Below are 18540 nucleotides of genomic sequence, written 5' to 3'. Positions count from 1 at the left end.
TATTAAATTAATTGGTCTGAAGAGAATGACTGCAAAAAACCCAAAATTTGTTTGTATGTGTACACAGAACATACACTATATACAGAGAGAAAGAGATCCTAGTTTCACGCCCAAGGTTTACTTACCATCAGTTCCTTCCTACTTCACTTGCAAGTACTGATCAAGACCAGAAGGAACATGAGGGAAGGCTGATTACTGAATCTTACACCATCAGTTTTTGCCAATATAAATGTGTTATATTTTGTTTTAGCAAATGGTGGTGTACATAAACTAATTCAGTGTTCATATAAAATAAAGTTAGTCTGGGGTTCACCTGAAGTCAATGGTCTGTCATTACTCTGTCAGTTTCCCCCTTAGGATTTAACAGCCTTCTCCATGGTGCCATGATCCCTATACAAATACAATGTATCAGGAGAATTGTTTGCTCTTGTAGGTGGCCGCAAGCTACTTCTGCTATTCAGTCTCTCTGAATGTTCTGGAAGTTTCTGCCATCTTGGGCTCAACTGCTGTTGAGCTGCTTCCCATGCAGGACATGGTGGTGAGGTAAAATTCAAAGATTTGGAGAGGTAGCTCTTTTGTAGACCTTCCTCTGGCAGGCACCGGTTTGAAAGCACTTCTTTTTCTTTGGAGTTTCGCCACTTCATCCTTCTATTTTGAAACCAGATTTTGACCTGTTGGGTTAATGAGACACTAAGATTGTTAGCTTCTTAAGACAACTCTGCCTAAAATAAACATATTGAATACTCATAAACTGCATCTGTAAAGTTGATATGGCTACGATGGTTGAAACAACAAATAAACAGTCATAAATTATCCATTCTCTTTCTTAATCTAGCCCAGCCTTTCCCAATGTACGCTGCCTTGAGATCCTAGTGATATAGGGTGGGATACAATGTTTTAAATAAATAAATGACCACAACTGCCAGTATTCCTCACCATTGGTCATGCTGGCTGGAGCTGATAGGAGTTGAAGTCCAAAACATCCGCAGGGCACCAGGTTGGGAAAGGCTAACCTAGCCTTAGCCAAAAATATACAAACTTTTATCCCAATTTAGGAGGTTAACCACATTCTGCCATACCACTGCTCAAATAAGGAAGCAACAGAGCAGAGAAAGAGCATTTTTGGTGAGAGTTAGAATTGCCAGGAGGCTATGCAGATCTGAAATAGGGGCAATGCTAACAAACATTAGGAACTCAACCTATGAGAAACTGCAGTGTGAGATTTGGGCAGTAGTATCATTTAGGGTAGTGACCAGGTTTCAGAGAGAAGCAAGATTCAGATATTCAGAGAACAGAGCTATTATGTAGGGTAATGAGCATAAGCTCGATCTGTTACATACTAATTCTTACTCAGAGAGGCTAAATCTCACTTTCCTCTTCTGAAATCTGAAGTGGTACAGACAGATGGCCTGTTCACACAACATACTGTTCCTGAGAACTTCCTAACCCAAGGAAAAGGGGTCATTTGAATCACTATCCATTAGCAGAAGCTGGAGACTGTTGCCACTCAACCCACAATTGAGAATTTGGGCCGAATGGTGCGAATGGCCCATTTGCTGCTTGTGTAAAGCCAGTGTGTGAAGATCTATGATCTTTTGTGGAGAGGAAATGTCACTACAAAATGAATTTTCCTTTTATTCTCCCACAGTGCAACTAACTATGCTCCAGTAGTGTAGCTCTTGAAGAATGACCAGAAATTAAATTCTTCAAACTGGTTGCTGTCACTGTTCTGCCATTGTTTTTAGTTTTTGTTCCTACATACTTGCTGTGCTGATCTCTTTCTACCCTTTGGCCCCAAAGAAAAGTTTTCAATATTTGCACCATGACTGACACACGACCCAGACTTTCTGTACCTGAGACTCCTTCAGACCCAGACTGAGGGCCAGTTTCTTTCTGTCTGTTTTGCTGATGTATTTCTGTTTCTGAAACATTTTCTCCAAAGCTTTTCTTTGATCTTCAGAAAAGACAGCCCTTCTTAAAATGCCTCTCCGGGATCTGGAATCCTGGGTTAAAAGTGGTAGAATGCTTTCCTGTCCTGGAACAAGACAAATATAACATTCTATGTCTGTATCGTTATTAGCCCAATTAGTTAGATTTTTTTAGAAAATAAAAATCATGACTATAACTTGGGAAGCCCAATAGCTGATTTCAAACTCTTCCCACATTATGATGCTTGGCAGATTTGGTGCTGCACAAGAACTGTTGTGGATCATTCAGCCTAATGTGCACTGGCCCAGTATCCAGCCCATCGTATGCACCTGTCCTTAAGTACCACAGCCCACTTTCACAGTACAGACCCAGTGTCAGCACTTATGGCACCATCCTATACATGTCTTCTCAAAGGTTGACTTCAATGGGGTCTACTTCAGATAAGTTAATCAGAGGACAGCAGAGGGAAAGGAAGCAGCAGTCAGGCATCCCTCCATCATGCCTGGATCCAGCTGAGAGACCCCTTCCCTCCTGCTACGAATTGTTGCTGCTAAGGCCATCAGAGGGAAAGGAAGCAGCAGTCAGGCATCCCTCCATCGTGCCTGGATCCAGCTGAGAGCCCCCTTCCCTCCTTCTATTTATTTTATTTATACCACTCCCATAGCCAGGGCTCTCTGGGCAATTTACAGAAATTCTAAAATTGAGGTAAAAACAAGTATACAAAATTTAAAACTCTAAAACACAGAACATACACACATAAAGCAATTAAAAACTGATTAAAAACTAAACAAATGGGTAATTAGGATGTGCCGCCATATGCCTGGGCAAAGAGGAAAGTCTTAACCTGGCGCCGGAAAGATAGCAGCATTGGTGCCAGGCAAGCCTCATCAGGGAGATCATTCCACAGTCTGGGGGCCACCACTGAAAAGGCCCTATCCCTTGTTGCCAGTTCTATGAATTGTTGCTGCTAAGGCCATCAGAGGGAAAGGAAGCAGCAGTCAGGCATCCCTCCATCATGCCTGGATCCAGTTGAGAGCCCCCATCCCTCCTGCTATGAATTGTTGCTGCTAAGGCCATCAGAGGGAAAGGAAGCAGCAGTCAGGCATCCCTCCATCATGCCTGGATCCAGCTGAGAGCCCCCTTCCCTCCTGCTATGAATTGGTGCTGCTGAGGCCATCAGAGGGAAAGGAAGCAGCAGTTAGGCACCCCTCCATCGTGCCTGGATTAGAGGAAGGGGAAGCCACAGCCCTTCCACTGTGTTCATGACCTGCTGAACTTTGCAACTAGTGCCTAGATTTGCTTTCTCCCCCTCATCCCTCCCAATCCCCTTTCCTTTTGTGTCACTTTTTTTTTAGATTGTGAGCCTGTGGGCAGGAACATTTTAAATATCTTTGTAAGTTGCCTTGGGAGGGTTTTTTTAGCTAAAGGGCGGGATAAAAAATGCTATAACTAACTAACTAACTAACTAACTGTGTATAGGACTGCAGTCTCACTGGGCCAACACTCAGATTCATGTGGTGGAGGAGTCTTCCTACAGCCTCAGCAAGAATCTTCCTACTGCCTCAACAAGAAATAGGCAGCATGGTGCCCTCCACATGCTCTGGACTACAGTTCCCATAGTCCCTAACTATTGGCCATGCTAATTTGGGCTTCTTGGAGTTGTAGTCCAAAACATCTGGAGGATTACTTGCCCCTGACATAAATGAATGGGTGATACAGGCACGCCACCCAGAGCCCTGGTGGTCTGGTTTGCGCTGTCTCCTTTCCACTTCATGAGGTGGTGGTGGTGGTAAAACAATCATGCCAATTAGAGCATTGCTGATACAGACCTTTGCATGGAGTTCTGGGATTACACATTAAATGAGGTGCCACCCACCACATGGGTCAGAATGGCAAAAGTGTCCAAAACAGGTCACAATAATCTCTACATAAATCACAGGATTTTCATTAACTTGGGACAGTTCAAAGTAATCTAGCAAAAGGGAACATCGTATCTGTTTCAGCAAGGAAGCAATAACTGGTCGTGGTAGATCTAGAGCAATGAATACTACAAAAATTACAAATGTAAATAAAAGCCTTACATTCTGCCAGTCTGGCAAATGACCCAATAACAACACTGAAATTGACTGAATTTTCCATCTGATCCATTGTTTGGGGGAAATAAGCTTGCCCACCAGGCACAATGGTCATGTCAGGACCAATGAAGGGCAGCAAGTTTGCAGCCCCGTCCAGCTGAACTCCACACTTGAAGGGTGTAATGCGGTGTGTTGACACAAACGCTAATATGGTACCAAATACGTGCTGAAAAAAACCTTTCCTTCGTATTCTAGTATATGGTGATAAATGTCTCCTTAATCTGTGGAACAATCTTCATTTGCCTTTGTGGACCAGACCACCTTGAAGGAGCGAGTAAAGGCTTTCGTCATGGTTTCCATTTTTCCATTTCAATTCAATACACTCTAGTTAAATGGACAATTAATAGGTCACTTCCAAAATAGTAGTGTATCAGTCCTGGTTCATAAACAATTGCCGCAGTTGATAATGGGCCTGGTGCATTCAGGGACTCCCTGTATGCACTCAGCTCAGCTCACTAAATCCCTTTTCAGGTAGACAGGGTTATATGGGAAGATGAGCTAGAATGAGTCTATAAAAGTCAGCTTCATTCACTGCTTTATTTTTCAGTCAAGTGCTTTAAATGGTGTCCAGAAAATTCTCGCGGAATGTGAGACAGGAGAAAAGATCAGCGCACAGAGCGTCCCTTTATGACCACACAAAAGGGCAACTGACCCTTGGCCAGGCCTTTTCAGCTGGAGATGGTTTCTAAAGTTCATCGGCACAGTGAAAAATTGTGGTGAGGTCGCGTGTGGATGAGTAAAGTGAAAGTGGCGATTGGTCATGGTGCTGTTGCCCATTGTGGGATGGCTGGGCCCATGTGAAACGCTCTGTGGGAAAGTGTCAGCTTCCTAAAGAGGTGCTTCGAAACTCGCAGCTCATTAAACTGCCAGCATTTGCTGCCTCACTTGTCAAGAATCATTCGACTTAGCAACTGGCCTTCTGAAACATTCACAAAGTAACCTACCCCCACCCACCCCTCAGCCACCACCAAGCATTCTGCTATGGGGCAAGTTGACGCTCTGGCAGTTGTACGCTCCAACACTCCCTTCATGTATATCTTTCTGAGAGTGCTTGAGCAGATGCGCTGTTATTCAGATCCTGATCCTCCTTCCGCAGATTTGCCATATTAATATCACCAGGATTGTTTTGATGCGAAGATGGTAGCTTTTGTGTTCCTATAATATCCTGATTCTAAGCAGATATCTTTAGAATCAGATTCCTTCAGGGGGTTCATCAGGGCCCTTCCTTGTAGGACTTCAAGAAGGTTCTGAAGACCCACGTACTTTCACTCACCTTCCCATAATCTGTGGAATGCAGTTTTTATTGTGCAATCTGATTTTACAGTGTTTTATAATATTTTATTGTATATTTATTTTGCCAATTTGCATACTTATATATTTATTATTATACTGCATGCCACCTTCAGGTTTTGCTTTGCTTTTACCATTAAAGGCATCCTAAAAATAATTTTGACAAAAAATAGATATGTATTGAAAGGGAACACCACCCGATCAATAGAACTAGTGGCCAAGAAAACATGTGAAGGTTCAGAATATGCCTTATATTTCCACGTAAAAGTGTTTGGTTTAGGATGCCTTAGGGGTGGAGTATGTACGGGGGCCCAGATTACGGGGGATGATGGCATTTCCCATCAGTCCCAATAGCCAGTGTAGCCAATGGTGAAGGATGATGGCCAACAACATCTGCAGTCCAACAACATGCTCCCCATCCTTGCCTTAAACTTTCAAATTTTCTGATGTACAACCAATTTACATGTACCATTCTGTTCCATGTGGTGGGTGGGTAAAACTGATCCCATCTTAATATCATGGAAGGTACCTCAACAGGGGGGGGGAAAGACTTGAAAAATATGGAATGATCAAGTTAGTTTTGCTGTTAACACATAGAAACAGTTTCAACATGCCCTCCCCAAGTGAAAATGAGGTGACAATATGGTAACAGTAACAATGCACTAAGGAACAAATGAAAATCCATAAAACATTATGCACAAAGTTTTGAGATACTTGAGGCCCAACTAGATGTTACGGCATCAGGCCTTCAGCTTTTCTATTTGAGAAATTTATTGTGCACACATGAATCCTTACTCATGGTAGTTTACAGGTTCTTTAGATGCTGTCATGATCTTCCAGTTTGCTTCTGTTGAGCACTTTCTTGTTTGTGTGTGTGTGTGTTTAGAGAGGGGTAATGGGGTATTATTTCTAACTATGCTGTTTCTCCCTGTGTATTTGCGCTATTCCACTATAGCACACCACCACCTAGAGGTTATGTAGTGGAAAAGCAGGAAAAGAACAGTGTTGTATAGAAAAGCTCTCCCTGTTCATATTGCTGAATTCATATAGCTTCAACTTTGGGCAGCATTTAAGCACAGCAACAGGAGACACATCTAAAGCCTTCCTCTGTCCATGGTTTTCACCTGTCACTGCTTTGCTCCTGGTGCTGAGACTAGATATGTTTGGATCAGCCTATTTCAGGTCTATGTCAATTTAGCTCAGATTTCTTCCATCTGGTGCCCTCCAGGTGCATTGGAACACAACTCTGAGTGGGGAGAAGGAATTTCAATAGGAAAACAATGATTTGGAATGGTTAAGTACCTCCATTCCACCCACATTTCATTTTAAATTGTTGCCATCTCATCTTATAGCCCTTGCTGCCCCCACCAAATAAGAAAGAACAATCAAATGGCATCTGGAGCAGCAGGTTTGACCCCCGTTATTATCCTTTCTGAGTGCCTTAGCTACTACGGAGTACCCAAAGGGTCAAAACTAGCCTGCACACCTTTTGATTCTTTTTAATTACTTTTGGCACCACAAAGAGGAGGTGCAACCCGGGAGTGGGACAAGAGACAAAAATGGTCCCTGGGCCTCTCAAAGTTGCTCACCCCTGTTTTATTTGAATCCAGCATGACCTGTGTTGGCTCATGTTGCCGCAACATCTACTTTGGCCTGCTTTTATGATAGTTTTATAGCATATTCTGGAATATGGTGATATGGCACCAAGTTGCACCTATAAACATTCAAAAGCCACTTGTGCACTACAATCCTATACTAGTCTACTCAGAAGAAGGCCCCACTGAATTCAGTGGAACTTACTCCTAGGTAAGTGTGTATAGGATTTTAACTTAAAGGCATTGCAGTTACACAGACATACATATTCAAAATGTTGAAGACCCTCAATGAACTCTACAAAAACATGAATGACTTTGCAAAGTCTGGGATTTGATTAAATTAGTTTAACTAATTTGTCACAGAGGAAATAACAATTTCAGAAAATGTATATTATCTGCATTCCACACACTGATGGTTAAAAGGAAATGGTAACAGTAATGATGATGATGATTTTAATTTGATATAAAGTGTTTTAATCTAAATTACTCTGCTACTTCTGTGATCTATAATTTTGTATATAGATCTTTGTTATCTCTGTATTTTCCTATTCGGCCAAATTAAAAACAAAGAAATAAAAGGCACACTCCAACCAAAGCCAAGCATTTAACAGCCCATTTCTTTTAACTGGAAGATGTATACATATGCCTAACTCTTCCATTGAAATCAATGGGACTTAAAACATTTCTCTTTGGCACTTGAGATATCCAAAATCTAAAATGTAGAAGATGTGCCTTTTTAAAAATAAAATACTGGGTTTCCCCCCTTAAAACCTAAGGCATATTACTATTTACAGGCTTTTAAAAAAAAAAGATTGGTGTTCTGTTTTGTTTTGTTTTCCATTCGCAAATGAGCATTGATTCAGGTCTTGAAAGCAAATTGTAGATCTTTTTTTTTTCCAGTCATCTAAAAGCCAGAAGCCTTCCTCGGTTGGCCCTTTCGCTCAATGGCGTTTGAAATCTCCCACAATTACTCAGTGTGCTGAAGTCTGATAAATCTTTGGAAAGCTTCTGAATGGGACGGCTGCGATTTTTACAGAGGCATTAGCTCCTTGCCATTGCATCACCAATTAGCTTTTTTTCCCAGAGCACATTAAATCCTGCTGCTTTGGTTTACAGGATAACTCAAGCATTACTGATGAAGCATAAAAACTTACTTGCAAAAGCAGTGGGGGTGCAAGGGTGTTGACAGGACCCACCGCAGCACGCCGAATAGATCGGTGGGGCTCTCAAGAAAAAGTGCTTCGGGAGAGCTGCAAACACAGAGTGGACATTCACCACACTATACATATTATCAGATCACATACTATTATATCCTACATCCTACAATTCTCTGCTTAAATACCGACACCGAAAAAATTATAAGCCAGCTTCTCGTTAAAAAGCATCGTCAAAGTCGGTCTCATCTTATGGCTTGCTTAAAATTTTAACCCCATAAGCCATCCCAGGGCAAGTTTGATCTCATCCTGGCCATTATTATGTCAACCGTATGCTGCTTGGGTTCAGTGCTATGGATCATTAACACTTCCTAAGAAATAGGTTCCAGAAAATGGGATTACATTCGCCCTAATGTGAAATCAGAATTTAAAAGGTTTTGCTGCAAAAGAGGCAGGCAGCCATCCACTGAAGCCAAGATACTTGGTTTTAAGGCTGTTTACTTCAACTGACTTCTGTGGATCTTAAGCAGGCACACGGTGCAGTGGTTTTAAAATCCGTCAGGTATGTTTTAAATCCAGCAATTTAAGCGAAAGTTACTGCTGCATCAATCCTAAATATAGATATCTAGAAGAAACAAGGGGTCATTGAGATGAAGACAGGGGCCGTTTGCATGCAAGTCATTTGTGTGCTGTGACTGGCCACGTGGATCAAGAAGAGTTCTCCATGGCACTGTAATCCTCTCTTGGAAAACTGCCCTATCTGCATAGTGATCTGTTGCATGCAAATAGCTTGCTGCAGACGGATCTACATGGACTCCACTCTGCTGTTTACTGGGTACCAATCCAGAAATCTCACTCAGTTCACCACTTGGGAAGAGTACTGTTATCAACATGATAAGGATAGTGGAATTAGGTGTAGTGTATTGATGGCCATTAAAAAAAATCTCTCTAGAACTGGTTTAAGGCACACACACACAAAAATCTTTAGAATTAGAGAAGGTAGATAGCAAAATAAACCTTGTCTATCTTTGTTATGCTTTGGAATAATGAGATGCAGGAGAAAGTACGATATGAAGCATTAGGAACTTTGTAAAGAGGAAATATTAAGTAAAGTGACAAGATCATTTTAGTTCAATCTATCAATCTTTATTTGCTTAAAACCAAAGCAGGCGAGGAGAAGAAGAAATCAAAGCCACAATAAAGGAACAAATCATTAAATCCCCACCACTAATAAATATGATTATATGTAATTCCATCTAATTTTAAAAGCAGCCGTTGCAAATAATAAAACTTGTTCTGAACAGCCAACAGTCATTAATAGTTAATATTAAATGATTTGAATGATAAGTAGGACTGCACCAATGGAAGTTTGTATAAAATCATAAATGAATTTGTATTATTTATAGGGGTTGGCAACCTACTGCCATCTAGATATTTTGAATGATAGTTTCCCCAAGCATAAAAAATATGTACATTGAAAAATCTACACAAAAATGCGTACAAATTTCTATGCTGGGGGTAAATGGGAAACAACCTGTACAGAATTGGGATAGAACGCGTTTTGCTGTGGAAAAACAAGAACCTTGATGAGGCTAACTTGGCCAATGTTCCTGGATTATGGGAGTCATTGTCCAAAACACCAGTAGGATAGCAGCTTGCCTACACCTGATTTATAATATAATAATAATAAAATTCCGAATAAAGCAAAAGAACTTTCTTAAAGGTTGAAATTAGACAGGAGCAATAACATTTGCACCCACAACGAGGGGTGAAATGTATAGCTTCCTGCTAAGACATGCATGGAGTAGGGTGACCATATGAAAAGGAGGACAAGGCTCCTGTATCTTTAACAGTTGTATTGAAAAGGGAATTTCTGCAGGTGTCATTTGTATGTATGGAGAACCTTCTGAAATTTCCTCTTCATCACAGTAGTTCAAGCTGCAGGTGCCCTGCCCTCTTTTAAATCTGGTCAATCTAGTATAGCTCCTTAACCCTAACATGGAGGCAATGTGCCTCTGCAAGCTCAGCTCAAGAGCCTGCTCTTCTTTCAGGACACAAGACTCAAAGGATTCAACGCCAATATCACCAAGGGCCTCTAAGGGCCAACTATATGTTATGTTAAGTATGCAGTGTGTAGCTGAGCCCTCACTCGCTCGCTCTCCTCCAGAGAATAAATGTGTGTGGCCTCAATTCAGACTGGGACCACTGCACACCAGGAGGAGAGGTTTAAACTTTTCCCCAGATTAATTTTTTACTTCCAGAAATCCTCCCTTCCCGCCCTCACAGATGAGGGTTAAAAATGTAAAAAGCCTGTTGGCATCAATGGAGGCCTCTCTCTCTCTCTCTAACCTGTTCTGAATACCCACTGGTACACTATGGGCTCATCCTCAGCAAGCAGGATATTCCACTATGAAAGTGGTATATAAAAGGCAGGAGCCACACTACTGCTTTATAGCAGTATTGAAGTGCACCAAAAACTGTTGGGGCCCATTGACACATGCCATACACCTCTTTCATACCACTTTCATAGTGTTATATCCTGCTTGGTGCACTTCAGTACCGCTATGAAGCAGTAGTGTGGCTCCTGCCTTTTATATACTACTTTCATAGTGGAATATCCTGCTTGGTGTAAATGAGCCCTACGTGTAGCATGAGTTACAACTCAGTTACGTTGGTGCCACACTTGGGAGCAAACGGTCAGGCCTTCACACAGTAGAATGAACAGGAGGGCCCCCAAATGCAGCAGGGATAGTTTAATTTATTTGGAAGTAAGTGAAATAATGCACATTACTATCTAAAGAGCTAATGTCTCCATAACACCTCTGGGTAGTATCCAACAGGGGCCATGCATGCACAGCCGGCCCCACAAGTCCACATGCGCCCACACCTGCCAGCGCAGGTCCGCACATGCCTCCTAACATGCATGATTACGATATAGCACTTCCGGGGGAAAGCCTCAACACGAATAAAAAAAACCTTCCAGCAACCAGCATTTTTGTTTGTGTTGGGGAAGTGTGTGGTGGGGCTGGATGAGCATGCACAGCCCCTATTGGATACTACCCCATTATGTACAGAGTACCTAATAGCACCACTGTCCAGCTAAAGAAAAGTATTCCATTCCTAATCATTTTACTTCAACAGTGGTGTAGTGGAGTCAGGGTCCACAGGGTCAAAGCGCCTTGACCTTTGGATTAGCAGGGATGCTGATGTCATCTGCCACCACCCTCAGACTTCTGTATTCCCCCTGAGTTTAGCTTCAATCCTCACAGTAACTGGGGGTAAATGGATCTCCCCAACAACAATTTATTGTTATGGGTATAGATTGACACAAGTGTCTGCATTTTTGGACTGTCCTTGGGGGACTGTCAAGATGAGTACTTGCACTTCAAAAATTTACCACTACTTCAAACTAAACCCTCCTGGTCTCAACAGAGCTTGCATTTAAGAATGCCCATGTAGAATTGTAACTCCCTAAGTTTCAAAGGGCAGTGTCAATACAGTACGGACCTTGTTTTCCTCCAACAGGCCTTGCTGAGGCCACACTGAAGCTGTTTTGGGGAGGCATCTCCACTTGGGAATGGGCCATTGATAGTAGAGCATGAACAATGGGTTGGATCCAGATTAAGTTAGTTGAAAGTAGGATATCATTGAAATCAAAGAGACAAATAGATAGCTCAAAATCAATGAGACAAATCAGCCATGACTTATTGATTTCAGTAAGAACTAAGTGCAGCTAATTTAGTCTTGATCAAATGATTTTTTAAAAACCATTTCCCCCCCTGCCCAATTAGTTGGGGGCACCTTTTTAGTAAATCAAAGGGATTTAAATTGATCAGTCTAACCAATTAACTGATTAAATGATGCAGCCCTGCTTAAAACAAGTAACATTAGAAGTAACATCATCATAACAACCCTGTTCAGATGACATGCTAAGCCATGGTGGTTAAGCGTTTTGGGATAAACATTATGGTTTAGTGTGTCATGTGAACCATGACTTAGCATGTCATGTGAACCATTCCTAACCATGGTGGCTACATAACCATGGTTTAAACACATGCACTAATTATTTGCTGTAAAAGGGTTAGCGGCCTAACCATGGCTTAGTGTGTCATCTGAACAGGCCCATTGTCAACATCAAAAAGTCGGAGGGTTAGATCTAGATTTTCTGCTAGTGAGAGCACACCCTGAGCAGAGTTCTGCTCAGAGTGCTCCCACTGGTGGAAAGCAGGGAGGCCAACTTTTCAGATTCCCCCTTCTTCTGCAGCCCCCATCACCATGATCTCCCCTACTGTCCTAAAGAGTCCTCCAACCCACTGTAGCAGATTTGGCAGAGGCATAAGGGACATCAGGAGCAATCAAAGAGAATCAGACTCTCCCTTTCCACCAGTAGGAGTCTTCTACTGGATCAGAAGCCTCCATAGATGGAAGAAGCCGTCCCATCCCTGGAAAGCAGATTTTGACATCTTTAGATGTGTTTTGAGGGCATTTCCATAAGAAATGCACCCAGGCTGTGGAATGAGTTCCCTAAGGAGGTTCGCTTGGCACCTACATTATATGCTTTTAGACGCCAGGTGAAGACCTTTTTATTCTCCCAGCATTTTAACAGTCTATAAATAAATTTTAACTTGGTGTTTTAAATTTGTAATTTTGCATTGCTGCTGTTTTTATCTGGTTGAGCTTTTATATTGTATTTTATATTATGTTTTTATACTGTTGTTTTATACTTTGAATGTTTTTAATTTTCGTGAACCGCCCAGAGAGCTCCGGCTATTGGGCAGTATAGAAATGTAATAAATAAATAAATAAACTATCAGAATGCATACATTTGATATTGTAAGAAGGTACTAAGCATAATCCAGTGCACATTTATGTCTACATAAATAAACATAGGATCAAGTTTCAAGTTATGGAAGGTTACTATCTAACTAAGGTTGTCATCATCAATGTGGAAGTAAACTCACTCACTATCAATGGATTTTCTTACAAAGTAAAAGCGCTTAGAAGCAGCGGGCAAATATAGGGTGAAACCTCAACAGGGTGAATTTGATTGCTAACACTTGATCACTTTTTCTTTTTCAGAAAGAATGCATAGCACAACCACACTGAGACAGTGTATACCATTACACGATCATGATTGCAACCAATTGGACTAAATTAGCTTAAATCCAAGTAACTGAATTATAGGTTTAACTTCAGATAGACCTATTTAAGTAGTTTATAATAAATAATAGGGGTAGTCATATTTAGGACTACAGTGATCCAGCTTAAATAATTTTAGCATGAAGCTCTTTTACCAAATGTGAATTTAAATATGCCGGGATTATTAAACCCACAAGACACGGCAGTATGCAAGATGTTTGGTCTACGCAGAGAGGGTGATAATTCCAGCGTACTCCTGTCCTGAAGCAATTTCAGTAGGGTTACTCTACAAAATGTGGCAGAAGTGTAACAATGTCAAGGAATAAACTGCCACCGCAGATCTTCAGTTGTTTACAAATGGATCAGGTCTATTTTTAGATTTAGAATAGGAGTTTAGGATGCAATCCTATGCATGTTTAGTCTAAAAAAAAGTCCTACAACTTGCAGCTTGCCTCAGCCGGGACAGTTTTTTTCTGTCTAAACATACATATGATTGCATGCAGCATTGCATTTTCAGCCTCATCCAGAGAACTTCTGGCCCCAGATTCCAACCGCTACGGTCCCATGGAGGTACACGGAACTGCACCAGAGTTAAACTCTTCTAGAGAAAGCAGGAAATGATTACAGCAGACTACATTTGCCCTGCAGTTGATGAAAAGAGGCTCCAGAGTCTTACGGCAGCTGAAATCAATGTTGCGACTTTTCCAGTCACATTACATACTGCCTTGAAGCTTCATCTCTTTACTTCCTCTTGTCATACATTGCTGGAAGGCCTATGGGCAAAAGGGGCTGCACACTGCAGGTAACAGCAGCTGATTTCAGGACATCATGAAAGGACAGGAAATTGTTATTGAATGAATTTGTTGCATTTTTTATTCCGAGGACAGGTGCTCCTGGGGTTTTGTGTCTCAGGTGCCAAAATAACCTCCAGCCTTGGGTACTAAGCACCATCCTGTGCCCCTCCCATCAAAGTGTGATTTGTGATTCCATCTCAGGAAGCAAAGCTGTTTTAGGCCATCCCCATAGTCCTATCACAAAAAAATGCTTAATTGAAAGAAGTATTGTACTTACAATTGATTCCAAGAACTTTGGATTTCAAACCTCTTCATTATGATATATAATTATTATGTTCACTTCTCTAAAATGATTGCAAATAATGCCCCTTTTATTTCAGTTCCGCTTTCTTCCAGCTAAATGCGCAGATTCATCACGAGGAGCACAACTTTACTCCTGAGTGCATTTTATTCACGCATGTAAGACGTTTACTTCTCTTTCATAATTCTGGCATTGAGGGGGCCTTATCTTTGGAAGCAAGGGAAAACAAAGTTTCTACAGATTTAAATGAAGACCTTTGTATTGTCGTCAAAAAGTAGGTGTTAGCCAGGATGCAAAGATGAGAGATATTCACAGAGCATGGGAGAGAACAGAGCAAGTTTCATGTGTTAGTTTTGCTGCAACGGTTCTCAGTTGAAAACAGACGAACCACTTCTCAAGCAGCGCCATAGCTTCCTGTTTGGCACAGTGGGAACCTTTGCAGCAAAAGAGACAAATGAAGCTCTGGCTGTATGTGGATACTAGCTGTGCAGCTCCCTCCTTCAGTTTTTCAGTTCACAAAACATTTGAACCACTTGCTAGAATAATGCCTTGGATAATACACCCATAAGCTCATTGGGAATAGGATCCAGCCAATACATTCTTCTTGACATGGCAGTATTATTTATTGTTGCTCAAAACTGTTCCCAAGGTAAAGAGGTAAACTGTTTTTGAAAAAGAAAAGTAAAGGCCTTTGCAAACTTTTGAGTTACACAGAACGCTTCACCACGCTGAACCGAACATGAAGATAATTACTCTATATGCAAGGGTAAAAATTTGTCTAAATTGTGTGTTTTCTGTTTAAATTGCTAAATGTTTTGTATTCTGGCCATTCTGAGTCATGCAACTATTGCACCAAATTTTAACTAATTTAGTTTTAATTAACTAATCAATTAATAAGTAATTGTTTACATTATTAATTAGTAAAATTCATTATTCTTAATTAAGGATAGCTGAGACAATGTATGTGAAGCACTCAGAACACTTTCAAGTGATGTAAAAACACTATATTCTAGTCAATAATAATTAAATTTAAAAGCATTTGCATTTGTAACCAATTTAAGGCTTGTAACGGAAAGTATAGTGGGCCAGAGATTACCAACCAAATCCTGTAATTCAGCATGTTTTACCAGCAATCAAACTTCATTTGAATTTGAAAATTGCATTGTGATGGGTGGAGAAGAGAAACTTTGCCAATAGATCTGTAGTTTTTTACACAGGGATTAAAGAGATTTCACTGATGGTTACAGAGACTATCAACTCAATGCCTTCCAGATTTCTTGGATTATAAATTCATTTGCAAGCAGCTACTTCTTACACTCACTAATATGGCTAAAATCTCCTAGGATTAAATGGGACAGAACTACGCACGCCTTTACCTCTCTTTAACCAACCTGGAGTCTGGATTCATTCCAGGTCAATTACCACTCGCCCAGAAAGACATTTGAACCACTCTATAGTACTGGCGATTAGAATTGTTAAAGAGAGAAGGCTCATCTTTTCATGTTTAAGGCGAAGTTGAAAATCTGATTTTACTGAGGGAGTGATTTTACTTCGGATTAATTGATGCGGAGTAAGCCGCATGTTCCTGCGCCCGCGGTTAAACCGTGGTAGGGCGCAACAATAATCGGGGCTTGAAACTGACCAATTCCAGACCCTGAAATTGACTCTCTGGGAAAGCGTAGGCGCGCAATTTGCGCCACGGGGCTTGTGTGTTGGGAGGGGTTTGATCTGGGCCAGCCCGGATTTGTCTGGGCTTGGAGCAGGGGACGGGTTGGCTCACCTGTGGCTGCTGGCTGGAAAGTGCCGTCTCTGTCCGCCGGCGCCCTGTTGCTGCTGCCGTCGTCCGCGGCCGAGGAGGAGCGCAGCGCTTGGAAAGGCCAGCCGCGGCTCGGGAAGGCGCCTCCGCGGGCGCTGATTTGTTCCGCGGCCGCGGCGGCAGGGCACAGCTTGAGCGGGACTGGCGTGGCGAGCAGGCTGTGAGCGGCGGGCGGCGGCGGGGCCCCGCCGGCCCTCAGCAAGTTCTCGATCAGGAAACTTTTGCCCAGGTTGCCAAATCCCGGAGCCGCGGGCAAGCTGAGTAGCGCCGCGGAGCTTCCGCAGTGCCAAGCCAGGGCGCCGGGAAGCATCGCCGAGGCGAGCGGCGGACCTGGCCCGGCGGCTCCGAGGTGCTGGACTGTCCTCACATCGGCCTGCGATGGCCCCTCCCAGGGGATCCCCTTCCAGGCACCCACCCGGCCCCCTCGCCGCCCCAGGCCGGTGGAGCAAGCGGCGTTGCGGCAGCGCCTCTGCGAGATGCGGGGGTCCCTCTCGGGCGATCCGGCGAGGGTCGCTTGCGGGCTGGAAGGTGGGTCCGGCCTCATTAATTATGTCAACGCCACTTAAGGCCTGATCGACAAGGGCGACAATGCGAGGCGCGGGGGCTGGGCGGGGGCGCCATCCGCCATTGGGTGGGCACTGGCCGTCCTAAGAGCCATTGGATCCTGCCCGGTCCCTTTTGCCGGGGCTGAACTTGGTTCCTGAGTTCCCAGTCCCTTGTCTTTAGTTTCCCCCCCCGTCCCCCCCCCCCACTTTCCTTATTAGGCGCAGGCGCTAGAGGACCAGTCTGAGAAAAGGACGGGGCTCCTGCTCTGCCCCAAACTCAGCATCCCTGATCAGATTCAAGACATGTGCAACTAGCAGTGTGCAACAACTAGAGGTGGTTCACCTAAGTCCTTGATCGACGTTTGCCTCCTCACTTAGACCAAAAGGTGCGTTTAGGCTGCAGTCCCCATACTGCTTCAACTGAGGCAAACTGCTTTACTTTGAAGTTATTGATCACAGAGGTGCGTTGTGCCAAGTAAGGATCGGTTCCTGCAACCGAATAGTAAGATTATAGAAGCAAGAGGATTCTGTAGGCTATTTAGTTTGCAATTAATACGAATGGGGAGGGGAGGCTGTTCCCGAACACAAAGTGAGCATAAAGCTGGTGCCAATGTAGATCTGGCAGTGTGGCCTGAATAAAGGATTGGGCTTTAGACGGCCCTGCTGTACCGTGAAATGCCCAACACCATACTTCTCCATAAGTGGGCCGTTGTCCCCTTCAAAAGAGTTCCACTCAGGAGGGATGCTTTTTGCACAATGTGCTTGAACATTAAGAAGTGAGGGACTGGGGTGTGGGGGGTTACACCTCCAGATGAGCTGTGGGTCAGCCCAAATGACTCAGATTTCTTGTTTGTGCATTTCATTTATATACCGTCCCATAACCACATCCCTCTGGGCGGTTCACGACGATTGCAACCCACAAATTAAATACAGGAGAAAAAAAACAGACTATAACTCATTCAATGTACATAATTTAAAAAACAAAAACAAAAAATAGTTACAGTTAGATAAAGCAACTGACATAAATGTCCCCATCATATGCCGTCAAATGGCTCGGAGTAGAGGGAAGCCTTAACATGGCACCAAAAAGATGACAATGTTGGTGCCAGGCAGACCTTTAGGATCCCAAAGTGGAGGGGGGTTACCACAAAGAAGGTCTTCTCCCCCCCCCACATCAACAGGATGATGTTCTCCCTCTCTGATGACCTAGGATCATGTCCTCCAGCTCAATGCATACTTCAGCACAGCCGCTCTCAAGTGTGCAGCTCCCATGCCAGTCTTTGCCAGCAATTAGCCTGAAAGTGATTGTTGCTTCCATTCCTCTGGGAGGCTCTTCTCTCTCTCTCTCTCTCTCTCTCTCTCTCTCTCTCTCTCTCTCTCTCTCTGTCTTTGGGTGGCAGAGTGGGGAAGGCCACTTTGAAGGAGCAATTAAGTGAGAGGAAATCATGGAACAGCCACCACCTTGCCCTCCCTCCCTCCCTCCCTCCATCCCTGGGGCTTGGAGGAGGATCAGGCTTGCAGAGCCCAATTCCCATCTTTATGCTGCCAGAGAGGGATTGCAGGGGCTCGTCTACACCAAGCAGGATACATACTACCTATGAAAGTAGTATGAAAGTGGTATATAAAAGGCAGGAGCCACACTGCTGCTTTATAGCAGTACTGAAATGCACTGGCAACTGTTGGGGCCCATTGACACATACCATACCACTTTTATAGTGAAATATCCTGCTTGGTGTAGATGTGTCATGGGACCCAACAATTGTCAATGCACATCAGTACCACTATAAAGCAGTAGTGTGGCTCCTGCCTTTTACATACCACTTTCATACCACTTTCATAGTG

The 18540-nt window shown here is 43.0% G+C and overlaps 1 protein-coding gene across 1 annotated transcript; it reads right to left on the bottom strand.

Annotated features, from left to right (window-relative positions):
• Nucleotides 1-16463, bottom strand: DBX2 (developing brain homeobox 2). Its single transcript, XM_063134806.1, has 4 exons — nucleotides 16118-16463; nucleotides 8104-8199; nucleotides 1854-2035; nucleotides 1-671 (listed from the first exon to the last, which is right to left on the bottom strand). Exons 1-4 carry the CDS (start codon nucleotides 16461-16463, stop codon nucleotides 354-356), a joined length of 942 nt encoding a protein of 313 aa, XP_062990876.1. The 3' UTR covers nucleotides 1-353.
• Between the last annotated feature and the right edge of the window lie 2077 nt (nucleotides 16464-18540).

This window comes from Elgaria multicarinata, chromosome 9 (genome assembly GCF_023053635.1).
Source record: "Elgaria multicarinata webbii isolate HBS135686 ecotype San Diego chromosome 9, rElgMul1.1.pri, whole genome shotgun sequence".
Classification (NCBI taxonomy): domain Eukaryota; kingdom Metazoa; phylum Chordata; class Lepidosauria; order Squamata; family Anguidae; genus Elgaria; species Elgaria multicarinata.
Note: the sequence above shows the minus strand (reverse complement) of the source record. Positions and strands in the feature narration are given on the sequence as shown.